The 25,252-nt window shown below is 43.3% G+C and overlaps 1 protein-coding gene and 1 long non-coding RNA gene across 2 annotated transcripts; one reads left to right on the top strand and one right to left on the bottom strand.

Moving 5' to 3' along the window:
• Positions 1-16,307: 16,307 nt before the first annotated feature.
• Positions 16,308-18,782, bottom strand: LOC146517656 (interferon regulatory factor 2-binding protein 2-B-like). Its single transcript, XM_085163310.1, has 2 exons — positions 17,768-18,782; positions 16,308-17,477 (listed from the first exon to the last, which is right to left on the bottom strand). The coding sequence occupies exons 1-2, from the start codon at positions 18,531-18,533 to the stop codon at positions 16,735-16,737; spliced, it is 1,509 nt and encodes a 502-aa protein (XP_085019436.1). The 5' UTR covers positions 18,534-18,782; the 3' UTR covers positions 16,308-16,734.
• A 590-nt stretch (positions 18,783-19,372) lies between these two features.
• LOC146517657 (uncharacterized) lies at positions 19,373-22,006 on the top strand. Its single transcript, XR_014874625.1, has 3 exons — positions 19,373-20,521; positions 20,841-20,952; positions 21,033-22,006. It is a non-coding gene; the product is annotated as an uncharacterized LOC146517657 (long non-coding RNA).
• Positions 22,007-25,252: the final 3,246 nt, after the last annotated feature.

Below are 25,252 nucleotides of genomic sequence, written 5' to 3' on the forward strand. Positions count from 1 at the left end.
AAGTAATGAGACACATGGTCAACAGTGGGTCAACAACTCCCACTAGGGTTTAAATACCTGAGAATCTCTACCACTTTCTTTCCAAGTGTAACCGGGCCATAAATTACATATTGTTATAATTACACAAAACCGTTCCTGTTACCTGACTGTTAGGACCTTCAAGCCTGTAGTTATGTTCATTATCAGTTGGAGCCCCTCCTCATTGCTCTTCTTCTTCTTTGGTGCAACTATAAATAACTATAAATACAGTGTACCCCTTTGGCGGTGGGTGTCATTTCTTTCCAGACACTGTACAACACACATATAATGTATATTTATATCATCTATTTATATCAATTATTGTCATTATTGTCTGTCTTTGCTAGATGCTGTAAATGTAAATGTGTAGTACGTGTGTGCCACATATGTGTTATAGGCACAGTTAATGCTAGCATGAATAGATAATTCTGGGTAGCTTGGGAGTTGTGGTGGATTGAGCTAACCCTCTTCCCTACTGTTTGAATTTGGTTGTAAGAGCTGGACTGGGCAAGTTAATGACTTGGAGGTCTTTGTTTCTTTTACTTTTCATTGTCAGACACAATGCAGGTTTCACAAGGTCCTCAAACTACCATGACCTGGATGACTCGGACCAACACGGACATGTTCCCATAGATTTCTGTGCAACCAAAATGGGTTTTTGCAACCAAAGGAGTGGTCCCATCCATAATACAGCTTTAAGGCACGATGCATTGTATTCTCTTCTATACAGTTTTTGTCTGTGTTCATCAGTTGAAAAACAGGATGAAAATCTCTTGAGTGGTTTCAGTGAGTAAAGATAGCAGGCAATGACTGAGCTATAATATATATATTATATATTATATATATTTATATAATATATAAATATATATAATATATAATATATTATAGATATATTTATATAATATATATATAATATATAAATATATATATATATTATATTTATATAATATATATATATATAAATTTTATATATATATTATATATATTATATAAATATATATAATATTATATAAATATATATAATATTATATAAATATATATATTTTCTCTTAGAGTTCAGTGTCTACGCGGCATATTTCACATGAGGTCGTTTTTACTCCGTGGGTCATGTAAAGTCCTCATTTTCTCATTGTGCACCACCATTGTAGAGAACCAGGGAAATGAAATGTGGCATTAAGTGAGACCAGGTGAACACCTCCCACCCCAACCCCATCCTGCACATCCAGCAGGGACACGTTCCCTTGATTTATGTTAGGAGAACAGCGTGAGCAGCATATGGGCGGCCTAAAAAACAAAAAGCTGAGCGGGAACAGCCACAGCTCTTTGATGTCTGTCTGAAACATCCCAGCTTCCAGAAACGAGACATGAAGTGAAACAAGCCGTGGGGAAAACGCTCCCCTCACCTCAACTCTCTCTCTCCTTATTTACGGTACCAGACTGTAGGAAATGATCAGAGCAGGAGACTGGCTGGTTGGTTTCAACCTCCAGCACAATTAGAAACACATGTATTCACTTCCTCCGGAGAGGGGAGAATAGAAAAATGGCGTGAGAGTTTGTTTACACACAGCAGCACATTGTCATAGCATTAGAAACAACACGTCTAAGTTATTCTGTACAATGGTCCAGTTTCTTCTTTTTGTGGCAAAACTGTCAGAGCAGGTTGGCTCTAAAGCCAATTTAATGGTTTAAAAATGTATTTTAAAAAGGAATCTAACAAATTTAGTTATTGTTAAAATGCCAAAGACTGCAGCTCTGACACACTGATGGGGTTAAATAAAGTTAGCTCCATAACTCATTTTTCTTTTTATACCATCACATTGTACTTCAAATCAAACGGTCAAGATGTGGTTGAAGTGCAGACTATCAGCTTTATATCACTTTTTGACAAAAACACTGCATCAACTCGTTAGGAAGTACCGTTATCACACACACACAAAGTGACTGTGCAAGTGACTAACAAATGTTTTCATGACGAGGATGGGCCTGTTTCTAAAGTAAGTAAATAAGAGATCTGGAAGTGACTCCATGTGTTAAACTCACAGTTAGAGAGAATAGAATTGTTGGAGCTCTATTTCATCCACAGCAGTGTCATTGGCATACTACACAATGACAGTAGTTGGGTTGTTGTACAGTTATAGAGCTACAGGCGTCCAGTAGGGTAGCTGAGAATGTGGCCCTGCAGAGATCTGGTGCTGAGTGACAGTTGAGGGGAGAGGTGGAGGCCTGACAGGTTGGGGCTGGTTGGTGAAGAAAGCTTAGATCCGGGAGCAGGTGTGAAGGGTAATGGTAAGCAAACTGGTAGGGGTTGACAGAGGTGTGGACTCGAGTCACATGACTTGGACTCGTTCATTTTATGACTTGACAAAATAGGCTACGTCCGCACTAATCTTTCGCTGAAAATGATACGTTTTCCATAAGCGAAAACGCCGTCTCAGTGTGGACGGGAGATGAAACGGGGAGAAAACGATGCGTTTTCGTTTGAAAACTCCTTCATCTCCTTTAACAGAGTGGAACCTGTTCAACGAGATGGTGGACATCTAGAAGCCTTTCGGAGAAGAAACAGATTTGACACAAGGTGGGAAAACCTGTGACTCCTGGTGAGGAACATCAGAGGACTGTGAAGACGGAGGACTCTGCTGCTTCCTGTAAGAGGCCGAAGAAGGATGCAGGGACTAGTCCAGTGCTGCAGCTAAGTCACTACCTGGATACTGCTGATGGATAGAGCGCCCTCTTGTTCTTCCTTCACTGTTTCATGTGGCCACCAGAGTTTTGGCAGTGCCTGCATGTAGAGCTGCTGTGGAGCGAGTTTTCAGCTGTGGCAGCATCATTTTATGGCCTCATCGTGCACAAATGACTGACAGACTTTTGGATGGTTTGGTCTTTTGGAAATGCAACGCAGAATAATTAACTGAAATAACTTAAAGTGCACATTCCTGTGCATTCAAGTTCTGCTTTTGTATTTTTCATTGAATGTTTATTCTGTGAAATTATAGTTTAAAGGAAGACTATTCTTGCAGCTAAGTTTAACTGAGCTGAACAATATAGAGGTGCAATTTCAGAATGACTTTGTATATAAAAAGAACACATGGTCTGTTACTTACATTTAACATATACCTGCAACATTGTTTTAAAAAAAAAGACTTGAAATTCAAAGTTTCAGACTTGACTTGCGATGTGTCAATCCAGACCCAAGGACAAAGACTTGAGACTAGCAAACAGTGACTTGGTCCCACCTTTGGGAGTCGAGAGAGGAGGGCAGGCATTCTCTGATTTACTGAGAAACTATCTGCTCTTCACTTCATGACTACAGGCGGTGCAGGGGGTGCAGGGAGGGGTGGTCTCAAACTGAAGACACACCATTGTTTTTCTTGTGACATTACCAATAAGTTTGATGTGTCACATGGCCCTCTTCCTATTGATATAACAAAAGTTGTATCCAAGATGGCCGACTTCTAAATGGTCACCATGGTCACCACCCATCTTGAGGAGTTTGCCCCCTCACATATACTAATGTGCCACAAACAGGACTTTAATATCACCAACCATTCCCATGTTATTACGGTGTATCCATAGAAATGGCCCACCCTGTATAGATATATATATATATATATATATATATATATATATATATATGTGTGTGTGTGTGTGTGTGTGTGTGTGTGGGTGGGTGGGTGGGTGGGTGGCCACAGTGTTAATAGGAGAAATGCAGAAGGACGGGTGGAGAACACAGGGTGATGTATAAGAGTGGAGGGAGGTACACACATGTGGACTACATCTTTGAAGAGAGCCGACTATCAGACCTGAAGAAAGGGATGCCTAAGAGTACAGCAGCTGCCCAGACCTCCCAGCTGTCTTCCACTGGAACAATGGGATATTTGCACACATCTGATTCCCGCTCATTTAGCTTCCAAAAAAAGCCCCCAGCTGAACCAGGGTTGGATGGAGTCCACCATAGCCAATAGGATGAGCCGGTGACACTGAACAACTGACCTAGGCACCCACGCCTCCAGCACTACTGCCCCAACATTCATGTGGCTCCCAGTGAGTGGGGCAAAGTGTCCATAGCCACCAGAACCAGAAAAGAAAACACAGGCAAAAAAAGATACAGAGAATGGCCGATAGTGATAACTCAAGTTTAGCACTGGCGTGTCATCGAGGTCTGTTCAGGGCTGGGCTTTCATCAATCCTGTGAAGTTTGGGCACAAGAGTACTTTCATTCTTCATGGCAAAACATTGAAATTTGCCTTGCCACCAGGTTTACGCTCATTTGCGAAAACTCACAGTTTTCAACGTAACATACGACCAACTTTTTCAGGCTTTCCTGACCAAATTTGAGATTTCTTGGGTCATTCGCTTGCTGTACCTCAAAGTGTAAAACATGTCATTTTATGTTTTTCCACCAGGTGGCGCTGTGCCCATTTTCAAACGTTGTATTGAAATGTAAAAGCCAGTCATTATCACATGTGAAAAGTTTGATCCGGATTGGACGATGTATGTGTGATTGACAGAAAATTACAATTTATCATTGAATTTCACTGTGGCGCCATGGAAACGCCCCACGATACAAACTGTAGTTTACACTGATTAATTATAAAATCTATCAAAATCAATGCATAGGGTGGCGCTCTAGAGCCGTTTTAAAACATCCATGTCCAAAACCAATGAAATACATACATTTACACATGTGTGTGCAAAGTTTCATGTTTAGCGTGATTAATTGGATTAATTATTATTACATGGATACAATGGATCCTCCACACTTTTAGTGCCCTAATTATTCCAGTTAGTCTCGCAGGGATTTTTCCTGCTTTAAAGTAGGGCATGGCATAAGTTTGCTATGGAATTAACATATTTTGCTTAAATTTTAAAATATCTTTTTCTTAGTCTCTTTTGAAAGTCATCTTCATAATTTTATCTTGGACATAGGCTCTAAATCAGGTTACAATACAAAACATCTTATTCATTCAGCCGTGTGGAGAGCAGTCTGAAAGAAGCCTCAGGAAAACCCCGTGACTCCTCAATACACAAATGACATAAACAGATTTTAGCGCTACTTGTGAAAGTGTAGATAAGAGGAAGCATGCTGACGTTAGCAGATCAAACATAGAACTGCCTGGAGGCGAGGGTGGAGGATCAAAGGTCGGCTCTGATTTTAAAAACAAACTAAATATTAAGCAAGCAAGGATGAAAGTGCTGTGCAGCTGTTACACATTTAACAGAGGAAGGCTGGCAGGGAAGCGGCTCTTCCCCTTCTTTAAGTGGCCCTGTGCTGCTGTGGGGGATATTTAATTACAAAGCAGATCTGAGGAAGAAGATCCAGGCCTTCCAAACACAGCCGAGAGCCCAGCTCCGCCCTGCACAGCACAAACCACAGTGTACTTAAAAGTTAATGCTCAAAAGGCTAAACAGAGAGCTGGAAGGATGGGAGTGTTCCCCTTTAAAAAGCACATCTCAGAGACATTAGCCCAAAAGCAGATGAAAAAACAAGGAAGGGTAAATTTGACAAAAGAAAAATGGGACGCTCCTCTTTGTGAAAGCTGATGATCAAAATTAATGTTTAAACATGATTAGCAACATGGATGACCAGGATGATATAGTTAACCAGACTTCATTAATTATTATGTCTGTGTAATGTCTTTGAAATGTTTAACTATAATTAATGAGGTTTGTATCGAGGCAGAATCAGAAAGACTTTATTTATCCCCAAGGGCCAATTAACAATTAACAGTGAGCTTGTCACTCTCCAAAAATATGTTGTAAATAAAATTGGGAACTTAAATACTTAATAAATTAACATTAAATGGTGGATAATAAGGTGGCAGAGGTGTTGAAACAGCAGGTGCAGCACCAGCGCTGAGTAATATTTCTTTAGGTTTTATTTATATATCATACAAGTTGCCTTAACCCTCCTGTTATGTTGGTTTCCAGGAACACCAATTATGCTCCTGGGTTAATTTGACCCGGGGCAAATGTACTCATCCAAAAGTGTCAGAAACACTGGCATTGATTATTTTACAATTTTCTTTTATAATTTTGATTTTTTTCATTTTCTGTAGTGATGCAGATGACATGTGACATCTCTTCTGTTCTGGGTCAATCTGACCCGCAACATAACAGGAGGGTTAAGGTGCTTAGTACTGAAAGGTAACAGTAATAATGTTAGAGGAAACCTCGAAAATCAAAATCTGTCACCTGGCAACAGTGGGAAGGAAAAACTCCCTTTTAACAGGAAGAGACCTCGGGCAGAACCAGGCTCAGGGAGGGGCGGGGCCATCTGCTGCGACCGGTTTGGGAGAGGAGAGAAGAATAAAGCGGGAGCACAGGGAGACGGACAAAAGACAACCGTGGGACAGAGAAGACATTACTGACCTGCATTAGCAGTGTATAAACAGATACAGAGTTCAGCGTGGGAAGTCTTCAAGCCTTATTTGAAAAGGAAAGTTTTAACCCGTATCCAAACTGGGAGCTGGCTCTGCCTCCCAGTCTCCTTACAGAAACTCACAAGTCTCCTCTGAATGACACAGCTCTCCTTTGTCCTTTAATTTGTGTATGTTTTCAACCTGCAGACTTTTCTGTATCTCTGCAGGGTGATGTCATCGATATCCCATTTGGTTGGCTCCCTGTGCTTTGTAATAAAAGGGCCAGATAAGGTGCGTACTGCCTCTAAACACTCAGCTCTACTGTAAAACTCCCTCTCCTGCCAGGAAACAGTCCAGCCTGCTGCTCCCAGGTTATAACATTTCAGCATTAATAAAAGAGATTGCCTCCTCCTCCCCCCTCAGTGTGGCCTTTACTTCCTGCCAGTTCATTGACGTGGCAAATCCAGCATCCCCTCTGTTTACTTTCCAGCAGGGATATCCAGGCAACAGGGTTGCAGCTCTGAGAACTAGCTGCTATATTTGGGCTTTGCTCTGTAAACCTCTTTTCCAGATACAGAGTCAACATAACACTGTGTTCCTTTCTTGGTGCTCAGCGCTGGGTGTTTGCTGATTAACGGCACAGGATCCTTTGGTGGATCAAACAGCAGCTGCACTCTCTAAAATTAGATGGCAGTGTCTATCTGCAACCCCAGGAAACATCACACACCTCTCACATCTTCATCGCTCTCGCTATCTTCTTTTTCTGCCGCTGTAGTAGAAACTTTTGGGGATTTTGGGGCTGCAAGATTCAGATGAAGTGAAACCAAAGAAAAGTTGTTAAACCTCATTAAACTGAAACTGTTGTGGCACTAACAAGCTTATTTATTTAGAGTTACATCGATCCAAACGAGGACTGTCAGCAAAAACAAAGTATTTTAGAAAACTGCTAATTGTTAAGTTAATTGATGATTCTTAGCTGTGGGTGTGTTAGTAAGATGGACAAAGCTCTTGCAGTGCCATGTAAACAACTCAATTCTCTTCATATAGTGCCAACTCTTTACACTGACAGTTGCCTGAGTGAATGAGCTGTAAAAGCACGTTGGATGCTGAGTGAGACTGGTCCCTTTCCATTTGTGTTTCCACAGAAAAAACTCCACCTGAACAAACCTGGAACACACATTCCACCCTTTTATGATTTTGGCAGGTTTTACAGATGCTATGTTAAACTTTGGGAGTTTAAATCTATTGTTGGTTTCTAACACACTTGATTATCTAAAGATAAAGTACTAGCAAAGTGAAATTTTTAACTAGACAGCTGATCACATGTGCATGTAGTTACTTGTATGCAAATATCATGCAGCAGTAATAATCATTCAACTATTGAAAAACATACAGAACTGATTCTACTTACATGTATTTGTTGGGAAGTGAAAGTCTGCTGTAAGCAATGGAGTACTTCAAAGATCTATTCTTGGTCTTCTTTAGGTTTTTTTTTAGCTCTATACTTTCACTTGGCTACAAACTAACACGTGGCACATTTTATAACCCAGCTGATGCACTTGGTATTACTTCATTATCCGTAACCTGTATTACCCTACAATCTATGTGGACTAAACTGTATACAAGCCAAATATGAATGACTAAATCTAAGTTTAATGTTGAGCTTTACTATTGATTCACATCTATCTTCTCAGAAAGATGATGTTGTCTTCATTATTGATCCTTTTCAGGCAACTAATCACAACTGTGTTCATTTTTTGTGTGGGTGGACAACTTTAGCTACAAGCTAATGTTGACAAGCTAGTAACAAGAAATGTCTATATGCAAGAAATACGACCAGAAACCATGGATATCAGTGCATGGACTTGTAAAAACGTGCAAAACACATTAATAACCAAGAAAAACGAAGTCAAACGTCTAAACACTGAGTTGTTTAGACGTTTGGTGACCAACCTTTCTCTGGAATGATGGGGGAAGAGGTTAAATGGTAAATGGACTTGTTCTTATATAGCGCTTTTCTACTCTGTCTGAGCACTCAAAGCGCTTTATACAACTACAGTGGGGCAAAAAAGTATTTAGTCAGCCACCGATTGTGCAAGTTCCCCCACTTAAAATGATGACAGAGGTCAGTAATTTGCACCAGAGGTACACTTCAACTGTGAGAGACAGAATGTGAAAAAAAAAATCCATGAATTCACATGGTAGGATTTGTAAAGAATTTATACGTAAATCAGGGTGGAAAATAAGTATTTGGTCAATAACAAAAATACAACTCAATACTTTGTAACATAACCTTTGTTGGCAATAACAGAGGTCAAACGTTTACTATAGGTCTTTACCAGGTTTGCACACACAGTAGCTGGTATTTTGGCCCATTCCTCCATGCAGATCTTCTCAAGAGCAGTGATGTTTTGGGGCTGTCACCGAGCAACACAGACTTTCAACTCCCGCCACAGATTTTCTATGGGGTTGAGGTCTGGAGACTGGCTAGGCCACTCCAGGACTTTCAAATGCTTCTTACGGAGCCACTCCTTTGTTGCCCGGGCGGTGTGTTTTGGATCATTGTCATGTTGGAAGACCCAGCCTCGTTTCATCTTCAAAGTTCTCACTGATGGAAGGAGGTTTTGGCTCAAAATCTCACGATACTTGGCCCCATTCATTCTGTCCTTAACACGGATCAGTCGTCCTGTCCCCTTGGCAGAAAAACAGCCCCATAGCATGATGTTTTCCACCCCCATGCTTCACAGTAGGTATGGTGTTCTTGGGATGCAACTCAGTATTCTTCTTCCTCCAAACACGACGAGTTGAGTTTATACCAAAAGTTCTACTTTGGTTTCATCTGACCACATGACATTCTCCCAATCCTCTGCTGTATCATCCATGTGCTCTCTGGCAAACTTCAGACGGGCCTGGACATGCACTGGCTTCAGCAGCGGAACACGTTCTGGCACTGCGGGATTTGATTCCCTGCCGTTGTAGTGTGTTACTGATGGTGACCTTTGTTACTTTGGTCCCAGCTCTCTGCAGGTCATTCACCAGGTCCCCCCGTGTGGTTCTGGGATCTTTGCTCACCGTTCTCATGATCATTTTGACCCCACGGGATGAGATCTTGCGTGGAGCCCCAGATCGAGGGAGATTATCAGTGGTCTTGTATGTCTTCCATTTTCTGATGATTGCTCCCACAGTTGATTTTTTCACACCAAGCTGCTTGCCTATTGTAGATTCACTCTTCCCAGTCTGGTGCAGGTCTACAATTCTTTTCCTGGTGTCCTTCGAAAGCTCTTTGGTCTTGGCCATGGCGGAGTTTGGAGTCTGACTGGTTGAGGCTGTGGACAGGTGTCTTTTATACAGATGATGAGGTCAAACAGGTGCCATTCATACAGGTAACGAGTGGGGGACAGAAAAGCTTCTTACAGAAGACGTTACAGGTCTGTGAGAGCCAGGGATTTTCCTTGTTTGAGGTGACCAAATACTTATTTTTCACCCTGATTTACGAATAAATTCTTTACAAATCCTACCATGTGAATTCATGGATTTTATTTTCACATTCTGTCTCTCACAGTTGAAGTGTACCTCTGGTGCAAATTACTGACCTCTGTCATCATTTTAAGTGGGGGAACTTGCACAATTGGTGGCTGACTAAATACTTTTTTGCCCCACTGTAATTCATTCACCCAATCACACCCATTCACACAAGCACTTTTTTTCTGACCTAAGTGCTAAGTAGTCTACCATTCATACACATTCACACTCCGATGGTTGCATCGGAGAGCAACGCGGGGTTAGTATCTTGCCCAAGGATATTTGGCATGCAGACTGGAGCAGCCTGGGATCGAACCACCAACCTTCTGGTTAGTGGCTGACCTGCTCTGCCACCTGAGCTACAGCCACCCTCAGGTTGTGAAGTATGTTTGCTTTTGCATGGTGATTGAGCTGCGGTGGTTCAGTGCATTGCTAATTATTACTTGTTTGCTTTTCCTAAATTTTACCAAGTAAAAATCGCCAAACACCAACTAAAAAAAAAAAAAAACAAAGAAAAATGTTTGACTTGTGGAAAAACTAAAACTGACACAAATGTCTTCAGATGTTTTTGCTGATTCTAAAAATTGACGTCACATTTCTTCTGGCCTTTATTCTAACTTTTATTTGTGTCATTAGTTTCTTACATCTTACATTAGCATTTCTGTTTTACCTTTAGTATTTATATGTATTCTTAGTTTCTTAATCTAAATGTTTGTTTTCATGCATGTTTTTCAATAATACCAAAGATGAAGAAAAGGTTTTCCTGAAATGGCAGCCTGGGCTGGAAAAACACAGTACAGCAGAAGAAAGAAACAGAAGAATTCAGGCTTTTATTTTGACAGAACACAATGTGTGTGTGTGTGTGCCACGAGGTAAGGATGTGGGGGTGGTCTGTAATGCCCCAGGGTACACAGGAAAGTGCTGACGTGGTGGGGCCTGACCAACGAATTGTGTGACAGCAGCATGTTGGTCTAAGCTCGGGTCATTTTTCACGCGGGGACTGATTGACCTTTTGAACAGCATTAGGATCTGGACACAGTCTAAATGAAGAGAGGCCCCAGCCCTGGATGTACAAACAACTCATTTGGACACAATGACCCTGGAGCACATGGTTAACCCAAGCTCACCCTAAAGCCAGCACAGCACATCAGCATGGGGTTGATGTCAACACTTACTGCTAATATTTAGCTGCTAGTTGACAAAATCAGGCAACTAGCAAGGACCGAGTTCTCAGAGAACTGGACGTTTAAAATTAAAGTTTTTAAAAATTATTTTCAGTTGCTGCTCCACAGAATTACTACAAAACTACTTGTGTTCATTTTATTATTTCACCTGTGTGAGTGAATACAAATGCAAGCTATTGTACACATGACATTTAGAAATGCTGCTTTCCTCTCTGGGCCTCGGGCTGAGGCAAACTGTCTCACAGACAGACGTATTGGTTAATTGGTGGGTAACAGAATAATATCATACTGGAATTATACTCACCAAAACTGGAGCACAAACTTCTTGGAAGATAATTACTTTAAAAACGCTTCAAAAAGTTCACCAGCAGCAAAAAATACAATTAAGAGAAGTGGTGAGGCCTAGTAGACAAACACTGTCACCTGAAGCAGATATCCCCCCTCTATGAGCTTCAACTGTATCCCAGTAGATACGTTATGAAATAACATTCAGTTGTTATGAAGGGGTAAGCTATCTGTGGAGCCCCAAGAAGCCTTTTGTAGCAGTGTGTACATGCTTTTTAATGTAAAATTGGTCATTTTAACATAAGAGTCAGTGGATCAAGACCCACATGGTTACTGTGTGTAACCATGAGAAGAAATTGGTTAGGTTGTTCAGAAACTATCAAGCCTGCTGGAACACCAGCAGCACTGTTCACAGTAAGTCAGGACCGAGGGCGTAGGGACCAGGAACGAAGCTCCGCTCCTTCAAACTACACTAATATTTGCCGTTGCCCACATAGACAAGCTAACTACCTTACGGACAAAGATGGAACTGTTTGGCCACAATGACAAGAGATAAGTTTGGAGGAGTAAAGTTGAAGCTTTGAAACCCAAGAACACTGTATAAACTGTCAAGGATGGTGGTGGTAGCATCATGCTTGGGGTATGTACTGCTGGTACTGGTACGCTGCACAAAGTGCAATACTGGAAGGTTACCTTCGAATTCTTCAGCTTCACCTTAAATGTGCAGACTTGGGATACAATGAGAAGTTCCAACGGGACAATGATACCAAATACACATTAAAGATGGTTTTGGAAAGGATAAAGCAGGCGAACGTTAAGCTTCTGGAATGGAAATCCCAAAATCTTGACCTCAACCCTGTTGAAAGTAGGGCTGAGCCGGCTCGAACCAAGAAACCAAACACTTTAAATGAACTCTAACAACTCCGTGGAGAGGAGTGGTCAAATATCCAGCAAAAATTACGCTAAAAGCTTTTCACCATGACTCATGTTTTTTGAAGTCATTAAACATGAATACTGTACAATCATTTCACCCTGGAAAACAACCGTTTAAGAAAATCATTAAAAAAATGTTCCTGACCTTTACGACCAATAATAAATGTAAACAGCCGTCCACCAACAACTACTATTGACCAGTTTACATCATAATGATTGCTTCTAAATAACATAAAATGAATCACTGTTGTGTAAATGACTTTAAGTCATTTGTAATGTTAATGTGAATCCAGTAAAAGCTCACTGCCATGTTATTTTGTATACTCTACTTCACAGTTTGATTCCAGCTTGGACAGACCACAAAGCTTCATAGTTAAAAACAGCTTTCATATGTTTTATATACAAGATCACAGAGCTGTCTTTTTCACTCGATTATGACCTCGTTTCCAAGCATCATAAGTCTCTTTATTTGCCCTGCAGGTAGAGTTTCCCACCTATTAAAAATAGCTGCATGGCACAGTGTTTTTATCCAAGCTACTGTCACTGGCAGTGTTCACGGAGGTGTGAGGAGCTGAGGTTTGTTGTTCCTGCTCTCGGTGTGTTTGCTGTTCTGCAGATGTGAAATCAAGACAACAGCCTTATCCTGGACATCAGAGTCAGGAAAGAGGAGGCGGTTTGGTGCTGGAGGGGGTTGAGCTTTGGGTGAGGAACAGCTGAACAAACAGAGTGAAGAGAGGGAGACAGAAACCCAGAGTTTTTCTCCTGTGTGCGCCACGTAATTTGAGCAAACCCATTAATCTCGGGCCGTTGGCTCTTCGGGCCCTTGGGGTGTTGAGTTTCTGTGACAGATGAAAAAAAACGGGGCTGGTTCGACTGGAATCTGAGGCCGACCTCGTGCCAGAAATGAACCATCCTGAGAGAGAGGGCGGAGTTTTGGATCTATTTTGATATGGTCGTCCGATTGGCTGAAAGACATCAGAAGGATCCGCAGGCTGAAGGGCCTTCGTATCGAGGCAGGGCTCCCACTCTGCAAGTCGATGTTTTCTGCAACATAAGGCTGGCATAACTGACAATAACACAAGGAGCTAACAAGTAACGCTGTCTGGAAGTTTCCTTTAAATATTTCAGCACTGTGACTAAACCTTCAGATACTGTAGATGTTCCCAAATTAATCTGTACACAAAACAATGAGCCTGAACAGGCAGAGCCTGGAGAAGATGAACTTCAGTCACAAGAAGAGGAAGATCCCCATAGAGATAACAGTCCAGCATCATGAAGAGACAGGAGGCACTGATACTGCCCGAGTTTACAGAAGAGCTGTGGCAAGTTTAAACACCTTAAAAGTACCTTGAAAGGTTTGGTGTTATTTTAAAGATGGAGGACAAACCAAAGATGCTCCGAGTCAGGAGTTTTCTCTTAGAACTTTTTCAAGTTCACAGTAATCAACTTTTTGCAACTTAAAGTGTGAAATTCTCAGAAGTATAATCAACCTTTGCACAGTATGACCTCACAATGAGTTAATCACTTACTCTAGATTTGTTTCTTAGTAGCACAGGCCTGAGGTCTCCCCTGCTGTGGTCGGGTTGATGTTTATTTTTAAGCATTTACAGATACGACTCATTTTCAAAGCTGAAAGTTAGTTGTAAACATTTCATTATGGTCTTAACTGGCATGTTATCACAACCTTACAGGCCAACAACAATAGGAACAATTGTTGCTAAAGAAACACCAAAATGCATTCAAGTGAAAGTGTTACACGAAGCACTGAAGAATAATCCAGACTCTCCAGAACTTGGAGGAAGTCTGAGGAGTTTCAACTCAAAGGCTATCGTTTGGTCTCAGGACTGTGAAAAGGGGAAGCGTCATTATCTGCAAAAACTTTAACAAGTCTCTATTTTGGGGGGTTGTTGGGTTTCATTCACTACTGAAGTCAAACAGCAGCTTCCACATTCAGCAGCCACAGAGTGAAGTGACAGACCTGACAGCAGTCTTAACATGAATAATATATTTAAGAAAATAAATCATTACAAACTGACATGGCTAAAGATCAGCGTTGCTTTGTTATCAGTGTGTGAACTTGTCCGTCTGACAGAACAAAAACTTGGTTTTGGGTAACTGTTGCTGCACATCTCCAAGTGTTTGATTTTAAAAAGGAATATTCTCCCTGCTGACAGGATGAAACCTCAAACAGAAGGTTGTGTGTACCTGCACTACTGTACTGTAACACAATTTGAAATGATCAGTCTTTACTTGACCTCTTTTTTAAGTACTTGCATTCATTGATCTATACTTTGATGACAAACTTGTTAAAGGTGCAACGAGAAGCACATCAGAGAATCCTGAGGTTACTTTGGCCATGATATTAATGCGAGCCATTAAATGTTACTTCAGGTTTCCCCACGACACACGGGAGTGATGCAGAAGCTCAATGTTCCTTATTACCACTAAGTATCAAATAACTGTGACTCATATGAACTCTGTTAGACCTAAGAGGCTGTCTGCGAGTCCCAGCGACAGACTGACAGCAGCGGAAAAGCCCGTCTACTGCTGATTACCAAGTAAGAGGACTTTCATTAAAGAAAAAGAGCCGTTGCATAAGCAAACCCACCACTGACCTACTAGTCTGCTGACCTGGACTGATTTAATCGCAGTTCAGCACAGCACGCAATTGTTATAAAACCTCTTTAAGCCCATTTAGGACATTCAAACACAAGTTATAGATGTTTGTGATGTAAAATTTCCTGAACATTTTGATTTAAAAATGAAAGTTTGACAATCAGGAGAGTTTGAAAGAACAGTCTACCCTCCAGCACAGATACAGCTCTGCCAGGAAGGAAACGGCATTCCTGTTAAATGTGCTGCAGGATAAAACTAAACACGCCGTCTGTGGGGGAGAAAGCTGGGAAAGGGTTAACGCTTTCCTCTCTGCACGCTGTCCTGGCATAAACACATACAGGCCCCCATTCATCCGTCTGAGCCTTGAAAAGTTACTGCAGTGGGGGGGAGGAGACATGAGAAGAGGAGGGAGGGAGGACAGTGACTCAGGAATCCCACTAAGGAGCACGTGACCCCTGAGCAAGGCATTTACTCCCACCCCCCTACTCTGAAGCAGGGCCCCCTCCTTATTTTCTTCCTGAAGTCAAAGCAGTCAAACGTGACAGCGAGATCCACAGACGACGCTTTGATATACACGTTTAAGTTTAAGTAAAAGCAAATAAGACAAATAAATGTCGCTGACACGGGGGCGAGAGCGTGGGGGGGGTTTAAGGTTGGTCCAAATCCGCTCTGACAGAGGCCATTTTGTCTGATGAAGCCGCTTTGTTGTGGAGAACGACGCCTGTGTGAAACAGAAGAGAGCCTGAGGTATTTCCGTCATCCTGACAGCGTGACAGAGGGCGTAACACGAGGAGAGAGGAGGAAAGCAAAGGGCCGATCGCTCGGTTCCTGCGCTAACACTCCCGGTGGGCCTCCGCCCCTCGTGACCTCACGTCTCCATGTGCTTTCACTGGAATCAGGGTGTGTATTCAGTCAGCGACAGCTCTGATCTGCTGCCAGCATCTGACGAGACGTCAGGCTGATTTGGGTGGATGAAGGAGAAGCAAAGAGAAAACCTCTAGATCCAAAGTGCCCAAACAGGACATATGAGGCAGTTGTTTTGACATCAACAAACGCCGGCGCGGGCGTCACTTTGAAGCCACGGTGACTATTTTTAGGCCGTCCTTATCTCCCCCGCACTCACGGGGCACGAGGCCTCAGCGCCGAGCAGCCTCGGCTCACCCACGTGCGATTTACAGTACACGGCATTTATGCAACGCACGTCTACTGCGGCCTTCACCCCCCTCCTCGATCCCCTCGCTCCCTGACTTTTCCCTTCCACCCACTGTTCCCTGGAAGCCAATTTGTTCCTGCTGGGAGGGATTGCATCACGACTGATTCACAATCAGGCCATGACTCTCCGACCAGCTCCAGGATAATGGAAAATAAGCAAACCACAGAGACACTGGGGTATTATTACAAGGTCTGAAACTGTATTTGGCAAGTTTTTTCTTAAACAAGTGCATACATGTACAGCTAGAAGCATTTTTTTGTTTCATTTATTAAAGGATTTTTGCCAAGTGCTCAAATTAGTCACATTCTATGCTGGACAGGGACTGTCTGCAGACCTAACGTACAACGACAGAGAAGAAACAGCTGTGGTGGGAAAAAGAAAGTCTTACTGGAAACACAGTAAGAAACACAATGTAATAAAGAAAAAAGTCTAATTTTACAGCCACATTTATGAAGTATACACTCCCTGTGTTCACTATGTACATGTCTGCCAGCTCCTCTGAGGTCTGCTGGGTGAGCTGCGTCTGTTACTTTATGTCCTGCTGTTGTTGCCATACTTGGGTTACAAAGGGAAACAAGTTCACGAGAAGCAGTCGGAGAACTTTTTAAGGGTCCCGCTCCTTTTTTACCTTTATATCTCCGGCCAATATGGTGGTTATTTCCCCCTGCATGAAGGCCCAGGGTACATTGGAGCCAACCAGCGGGCACCGTTCACCACTGGGACAGTACACCTCGCCGGTGGCCCCCTGCTGCTTGATGCTCTCCCGGGAGCAGGGGAAACAGAACTTGTGAGAGGGCACCGAAGGGCACTGGACAAAATGAGTGTCCTCCAGCCGCTCGTGGCACAGAGTGCAGCACAGCGGCACGCTGCCCGGTGGCACGGAGGAATCCGGAATGCTCTGTGGCGGTGGCTCCATACTGCCGGGACCGTGCGGAGCAGAGGGGTTGGCACTCACAGGCCCCTCTCTCTGGGCCAACCTCCTCTGTGAGGGTGACAGGGGGCTCCCGCTGTTCCGTCGCGCCCCCGCCACGGTGGAATGTACCTGGCTGCCGTCCTTAGGTGAGCCCGTGCTGCCGGCGTTATCAGTGGCGAGGATGAGTGCAGTCATGGGAGACTGGCCATTCTGCGCTGTGGCAGCCTCGGGTGGTGTGGTGCGGGAGTGGGGGGAGATGGTTGATGGAGGCGCTGCAGAGAAGCCTGGCAGGGCAGCTGGGGGCATCTTCAGGACTTCGGAGGGCGAGGGGAGCCATGGCTGGCCCTCGCTGCCGTTCAGCTTGGGGACACTGCTCTCACAGTCTGGCTCGGGGGAGGCCTTCCTCTTCCCAGGCCGAGGGTGCTTCCCTCTGTCTGTGCAAAGGAAAAGCAGCGGGGTTAACAGCCACACTAACATCCGGCCGTGCAGATACGAGGCAGGAAATTTCTAAACACCCTTCCCCCAACAACCACACACACACCTGCTCCCGTACTGCTGTCTCACAGAGGTGAACGGGTGCATGCCAGCAGCGTGGCTGGGCGGACCCTTCACGATGGCGTGAATCCACGACACACCGTGTGTGAAGTGCTGACACATTAGTTCCCGTTTTCATGGCGCGTGCCAGCTCACCACATTTAGTGCAGACACAAAACAAACAGCCTACCTGTTTTTGAGGAAGTGCCGCTCATTTCGTACGCCATGACCCGCTGCATGGCGGTGTGGTCCTTCTTTACCCTGCCGTCGAACGTGTGCAGCATCAGGTCCCTGACAGTTTTGCCTTTGTTTATCCAGTCCTTGTGGCTGTCCGACATGTCCGACATGCTGTCCGCCCGGTGCTTGTCTTTCAGCTCCTCCGGGCGCTTGCCGTGCTCCCCGGGGACAGGCGCGATCAGAGCGCCGGGCAGACCGATCTGTGTCGGGCGGCCGCTGAGTGGATGTATGGCAGGTATCGCGCCGTTTACCAAAGGCACCAAGTTAGGAGGAACCGTGCTAGTCCTGCGGGGGTTGGGGCTTTGGCGGTTTAGCTCAGGTGGCTCGTCGGGTTTGGGAAATCCGTTGGGCATCGGGAGGCCGTTCGCCTGCCTGCCCGCCTGGTACTCCGGGCCCAGCCGCGGCGGCCTGTCTGACAGCGGATAACGATCCAGAGGTTGAGGGGGACGAGAGCCCAGGTCCCCAACCGAGTGATTGAGCTCTTTCCCGGCGTGCTGGGGCTTCCCCGGGCCGGGAGAGCGGCCCTCCTGAAAGCCGTGTGCTCTCTTTAGCTGCCTGGCAGTCTCGATAACGAATTCAATCCGGTCGGCACCTTCGTAGTTCACACAACCACGGCAGACGGGTTCGGTAAAATCCCAGATCATCGCCCACGGCATGCGGGGCAGATCGCATAAATAGCAGGACTGCCTTCTGGAGGCAGCGACCGCCGTGGAAGACATATTGTATCCCCGAAGCGATTTCAAAATGTCCGACGGCTTGTTTACGTCGCGGAGAAGACGGAGAAAAAGACGTCAACGAGAATAAAATTGGCTGATTTCGTCCTCACGAAGAAGAACAGAGCACCATAGCTGTAGCTGTTCCCTCGGCGCGCCTCCGTCTGAGCTCGCGCTTACAACTCAGCTCCAGCTCTCAACGTACGGCCGTGACGTCAGCACAGTCTGCTCGTGCTCCTGGGTTCTATTTACTGGATTCTTCGACGACGCGCATGCGGGACCCTTTGTCCAGAGCGTTTACGTTTGAAGATATTGTATGCCCAAGAAGAGGGACCACTCTGTGTTTTATTGGGAGCGTAATAAAACACGGCAGCGGTCGTAGTCACATTATATGCAGAAAGTGTGTATACTTGATTATAATCTAATCTGCTGCTGGGTCTCTTTCACTCGGCAGGAATTGCGGCTCCTAAAACACACCAAAAACACCTGTTCAATTAAGAAAAATCATTTCACTTTGATCTGTGTCAAACTGAAGTCATTTCCACATTTCCAGGCTGTGGGACTGTAAGCTTTCATATTTAAATGATCCAATTTAAAGTTTCACAGCACTAGAATAAAGATTTTCTCCAGCATTAATTTCAATTCAATTCAATTTTGTTTATACAGCGCCAATTCACAACAACAGTTGCTTTAAGGCACTTTATATTGTAAGGTAGACCCTACAATAATACATACAGAGTGTACATATATATATATATATATATATATATATATATATATATATATATATATATATATATATATATAGAGAGAGAGAGAGAGAGAGAGAGAGAGAGAGAGAGAGATATGACCCCCTATGAGCAAGCCCTTTGGCGACAGTGGGAAGGAAAAACTCCGTTTTAACAGGAAGAAACCTCTGGCAGAACCAGGCTCAGGGAGGGGCGGGGCCATCTGCTGCGACCGGTTGAGAGAAGGAAAACAGACCAATTTCTTATCTTCATTGCAACACTGATTCTTTTTACTGTTAATTTTTAATGTTCCTTAAAGATTTTAATTTATGATCATCTGATAATGTCTTCGATGGAGTGAGCAGCATTCAAAGGATATTTTTCTGAAAGGTGTTCCTTGAGCCATGTGACCTGAGAGATTTTGTTAAACCAGTTAACACAATGAAAGCCCGGCTGTGTTGAACTTCCTTTGTAAGACACCCCTCAGACCTTACAGAGTGTTTTTACAAAGCAGGAGCGTCCAGACCTGAAAGATGAAGCCAACACAGAGGTGCCATGTTTACTTTGTTCTGCTGTACTAATATGCAAATTTAACTCTTTCTGTATTAGTGGTAAAATAGCAAAACATTAGAGATACATCAGTATAAAACAAATTTCCCACGTGTGGGACTAATAAAGGTTATCTTATCTTATCTTATAACCTTGAAAAATATAAACAACAACATTAAAATCACAACAACTAGTTAAATACAGTCACTGTGTGTATGTAATTTAAATTTATTGTAATGACACTACACATGTAAAAAGACAATAACATAACAAACAAGGCTGTGTCTGGTTCCAAATGCAGTTTGTAAAGACACCGGCACCGACCTGCTCCACGACATATTATACGGTTTGAAATTGGATGCGTGGAGTTTGAAGCAGAGTGGGACCTCTTTTCATTCAGTTCTTATCTTTGTCTGCAGGGCTCCAAGTGTTTTTCTAAACCAAAGATGCAGACAGTGAAAAAATAATCGTCCGATTTAAATAATCAACTCTGCAGTGTCAAGGCAACAAGTGTTAAAGCAGTTGTGTTCAGGAGTTCGGTGTGACGCTGAGTGCCTGTTAAATCCTTCTGTTGCATTCCAGTCTCGTTGCCAGGCACATCTGACATCAACACTGCAGAAGCCAATCCCAGAATTAAGCTGCTGTTACCAGGCAAACTGTAGACCTCCCTTCTATTCAGACTTCTGCTGAGCTGAAATGATCAGTTTCCTCTCACTGGTATGAATAGTTATAGCAATATTAAACAATTACACAACTGGCAGTAATTCAACCAAAACCTACTTTTTGAAGTAAAATATTATAGAATTGAAAAGTATTTAAAAATGATAGTAATAGAAAGCCATTAAATTTAAAGTGATAATATACCCAGTTGCATTAAAATTAGCATGTATTTTCAAGTGTATTAAATACAGGTAAAGCCCAAAGGCACAGAATAATCAGCATCATTGATTAGAAATAAGTACAGTGTAGAAAACTGGTGCTAAAAACACCCGTGAGCCATCATATAGATGTCCATTTATCCATCTATTTTCTACAGAGACACCCAGATCTCATTCTTCCAGGTCATCATCTCCAGATCTACTGGGTGGACACCACAAATCAGCCAGCATGTCCTGGACACCATCCACAGCTCATGGCCATAGTTCAGGGTAGAAACACAGACTGATACAACATAGGGACATAAACAATTGACCAGTCATCCAACAGCTTATTTTTTTTTCCATTTTAGCTCTATTTGACTGCAAACTATCCCAGTGTGAGCTGAAGATCACAGCCCGAGGAGGCCAAAGGAACCATATCATCTGCAAAAAGCAGAGACGTAGCAGAAATAAGGCACCAGAGTCAGCCCCTACTTGGGTGAGCCTAGAAGTTCTGTACATTCAATTATGAAAGAGAGAAACAATTAGAGAGGTGACCTTGCTCCCAAAAGCAAGAAATGTTGGGCAATGCTCACTCAATTCACTTTATTTATCTAGTGGCAAATCACAACTATAGTCGCCTCTACATAGTAAGGTAGAGACCCTACAATCATCATTTCTCCAGTCAGGCTTCAAGACATCATGATGTGCCTCATTTGCTCAGTCAGATGATGGAGGCAATGAGGGAAAGGAAGTAAGAGGGGAAAAGCAGAACATTGGTCGTGTCCAAATTCATGGGCTGCTTCCTCCTGAGGCCGCATTTGTAGACCGATTACGTCACAGCGACGCGCCGAAGGCTGTCCAAATTCGTAGACTCCTCCGAATGCAGCCGACAAATGCGTCCTCCTTTTCCCCGAATTTGAAGGATGGGTCGGGTGTGTCCTTCGTGGCCTACCATATCCCAGAATTCATAGCGCGGCCCAGCCAAACTCCAGTTTCCAACAATGGCGGCCGCTACTAAGTTTTAAAATGACTCTTATTAATCTTTCTGGGTCACAAAATAAACTTTTAACATATTTTCAGCTGTGTAAACATCAAATATCTGCTCGGTTTATCAAGATATCGCATATTTTCAAAAGGGTTTCGACGTTTTCGGAGACGTCTGTTACCCACCAGCTTGATAGCTCGCTGGGAGCTCGAGGGTTACTGAAGCCGCCGAGAACGGCACAACTCCCGGCACAACATTTTCAGATCACCGCGGACTTTCGCTACTCAGGTTAAACGTAATATATAAGTCACTTAGACAACCTAAAAATGTTATTGTTTGTCTTTTTCCAGTGTTTTGTTTGTTCCTGGGTAAATCTATTTGGCTGAGATTAAAGTTATTAGATTAGATAAAATAAAACTTTATTAATCCCCCGGGTGGGTTCTAGGGCTGGGTATCGTCACTGATTTCTAGAATCGATTCAATTCCGATTCACAGGGTCCCGAATCGATTTGATCCACGATTCGATTTAATTCGATTCGATTCACTTTGATTTGAATCTGGGAAATTTTGACAGTCAGAAATATTATAATTCAGATCAGTACATTTACATATTTTTGTATCTATAAAAAGGAAGCTGACACACCAAGACTTTATCAAAGGTGTGAGCGTCACAGCAGAGGCCTTTGTGTCAAAGTAGCTGAAGATAAAACACAGAAAAACATGAAGGTGATTTTCCTGTTCTGGGATTTTATAAAAATTTTCTGCAGTAGATCAAAAACGAAAGAAAAACATTAATCAACACATGAATGTTACCTCTGAAGTTACAGCGGTTTTATTAGAGACACGGCTGAGCGTTTTGCATTTTGCATAATTTTAAAAAGTTTAAATTTATTCAGTATTGAACGGCAGAAATTAGGTTTTCTTTTCGGAAGTATATAAAGCGAAAAAAAAAACCGTCGGCCGACAGCGCTGTAAACAACGGTAGACTTGTGCGTAACAAGCAAGCGAATAATGCAGAAAACAGTACAGAGAGAGAGAGGGGGAGAGAGGGAGAGAGAGCGCGCGAGAGAGCGAGCATGCGAGAGAGAGCTGTGCATTGTGGTCGAAGCAAAACAATAAAAGTCAGAGTGAATTCATGACGTTGTTTATGTGAAGCCTAGTTTGGATCTTCTTTTGCTGCTGGTTCGGTCAATATTGTTTGGAGAGACATCAAACTAACAGCTTTAGAATCAGCGCATAAAGGGCGTGAACACAAAGCGCGGACCGCCGACAGATCAGAATCAGCGCGCTGTCGGCTTTCAGCCCCGGCTGTGAGAAAGGCGACATCTCACTGATTCTGATCCGCGGGCTGCGCTGTGTGTTTAAGTCTTTGTGCAGAATCCATGTTCCTGCTCTCATTTACTGTCTTAGCTGTTTGGTGGTTGTTGAAGTTTTGTGAGGTTTCACCAGAGATTCTGACATTTCGGGCAAAATAAATTTATATTAAAAAATCGATTCAGGATTTTAATGAATCGATTTTACGTAATCCAAGCCAGAATCGATTTTAATCGATAAATCGATTATAAAAACCCACCCCTAGTGGGTTCCTCCTTGGTTTTTACACAGCTGAATAAACGTCAAACAGAAAACTGATTAAACAGAAGTATTAGACGGTCGAGAGTTTCCTCCAGTGTCCTGTTATATTTTAGATAGCAAGGAGCAGACGGCCGAGTTTATTAAACTCCACCGAGACAGCGGTGACGCTAATCAGAAGGCTCGACTGTCCAATTTCCCCAGCCGTTTACTTCTGGCCTACCCGACCTTCTGAGGACCCGGCCTTCGCGGTCTACGTGGGCGGGGTCCTCAGGAGGATGCAACCCATGAATTTGGATACGACCAATGCATCCTGTTTTGCCAGTGTAACATTGGCCGCTGTAGGCAAATATTTAGGAGCACAGAACTCTTTGCATTCTGGACAACAGTCAAACATGAGCTGCATTTAGTCAAATCTTCAGTGGGAGAGGTAGACAATGGGAGATCTGTGATGCAGTAAGGTTACATGAAGTGTTACCTCTCATCCAAAAGGTTACTTCATCAAACACTTTAGAGGAGTAGGGGAAACATCCTTAAGAACCTAAAAAAGAAGTCCAGTTGCCTTCAACTCGAGTGCTTAAGTCTGCCCTGATCTGAATGATGGGAAACCTATAAAAGAAATGAATGTGCTCATTAACACTCCGAGATCTCATTTGAAACTTTAACTTCAGTGTCGAATCCAATGAGCCTACACAAGTGGCCGACACCATTGGCAGCACTTCTACTTGTGTGTGGTGTTTCTTTGTTGCACTGCAGTTTTCTGCCAAAACACCAACTGTTGGTGGAGTTTACCTCTCTGTTTCCTTCCAGTCAATCAAAAAACTGCTGAGTGGCCAGAAATGGATGAGAGGACTGTGTCAACACAACATGTAGTTACATTTGTAATGGGTAGGTGGAGGTCAGATTAAGGTTTGGGGTTTAAGAAGGCTTTGCTGTTAATGGGTTCCAATAAGAAATTTAATGCAAAACGACCACCCCTCTTAAGTTATCATCAGCAACTACCCCAATGCCAAACCTGTAATTCAGTGACAAGCAAAAAGGACTTTTTGGAGACAATTTAGACTCAGGCATAGTCTAAGGAGCTCGGAAAGAAAAGTCTCTGGACTTCTTTAAGTTTATTGAAGCTGTTTCACCTCTTATCCAAGAAGCTTCTTTGGTTTTAAGAGCCACTGGTGGAGAGTCCCTGATTTTTAAGCCCTATCGGGAGTGTCTCAAAGAGGGTCATGGACCCCCTATTGATCCTCTGCTTAATCACACGAGCCAAGGTGTGAAAATGGGTCTAGGTCACAATCAGCCAAGGCTTCAGGTGAACCCACTGTGAGACCTTACCCCACCCTGTCATGTGACTTACTGAGAACAATTGAACCAAGATGGGAGGGGGGGTTAAGGCATCTGGGAAGGATCTCCAAACTGGACAATACATGGTAGACAGTAGACTCAGGCATGTAAGAATGATTATTCCTACTCTCATTGCCAAAACTTGAGAGAACATTTTTAAACAGATCAAGAATGACTGAACTTTCTAATGAAGCTCCTTTGATGATGGAGATCTTCTTCTGTGGTAGTGAGCACCATCTAGTTTGCTGCTGTCTGCTGGGGGGCAGCGTCAGTGCCAGAAATGCCAGCAGGATGAACAAACTACTCTGCGAGGCCGGAAGCATCATTGGTCAGAATTTGTTTGAGTCAGTGAGGGCCAGGAGGTCACTGAACCTCCCCTCTCCATCACAGACAGCCCATCACACCCACTCCACACCTCTGAGGCAGCAGTGATTCAGCCTCTTTAGAAAACCTCTCTCTATAAAGCTGTATAATAACTTCATTCTGTGACAGGTTTACACGCCTGTCAGGCAAAAGATGCCAAACATATTGTTTATTATAGCTTCATGCAGCCGTTTATCTTACATCTATAGTGTACAGATTATTTATTAAAGCAATTTGCACTTCTCTGATACACAACGTCAGTCTTACTTTCACTGTTTTTAACTAAATTCATTTTAATTGTCTTTGGGGTTTGTTTTTTTATCACTGTTG

This window comes from Neolamprologus multifasciatus, chromosome 6, assembly GCF_963576455.1.
Source record: "Neolamprologus multifasciatus chromosome 6, fNeoMul1.2, whole genome shotgun sequence".
Taxonomy (NCBI): Eukaryota; Metazoa; Chordata; class Actinopteri; order Cichliformes; family Cichlidae; genus Neolamprologus; species Neolamprologus multifasciatus.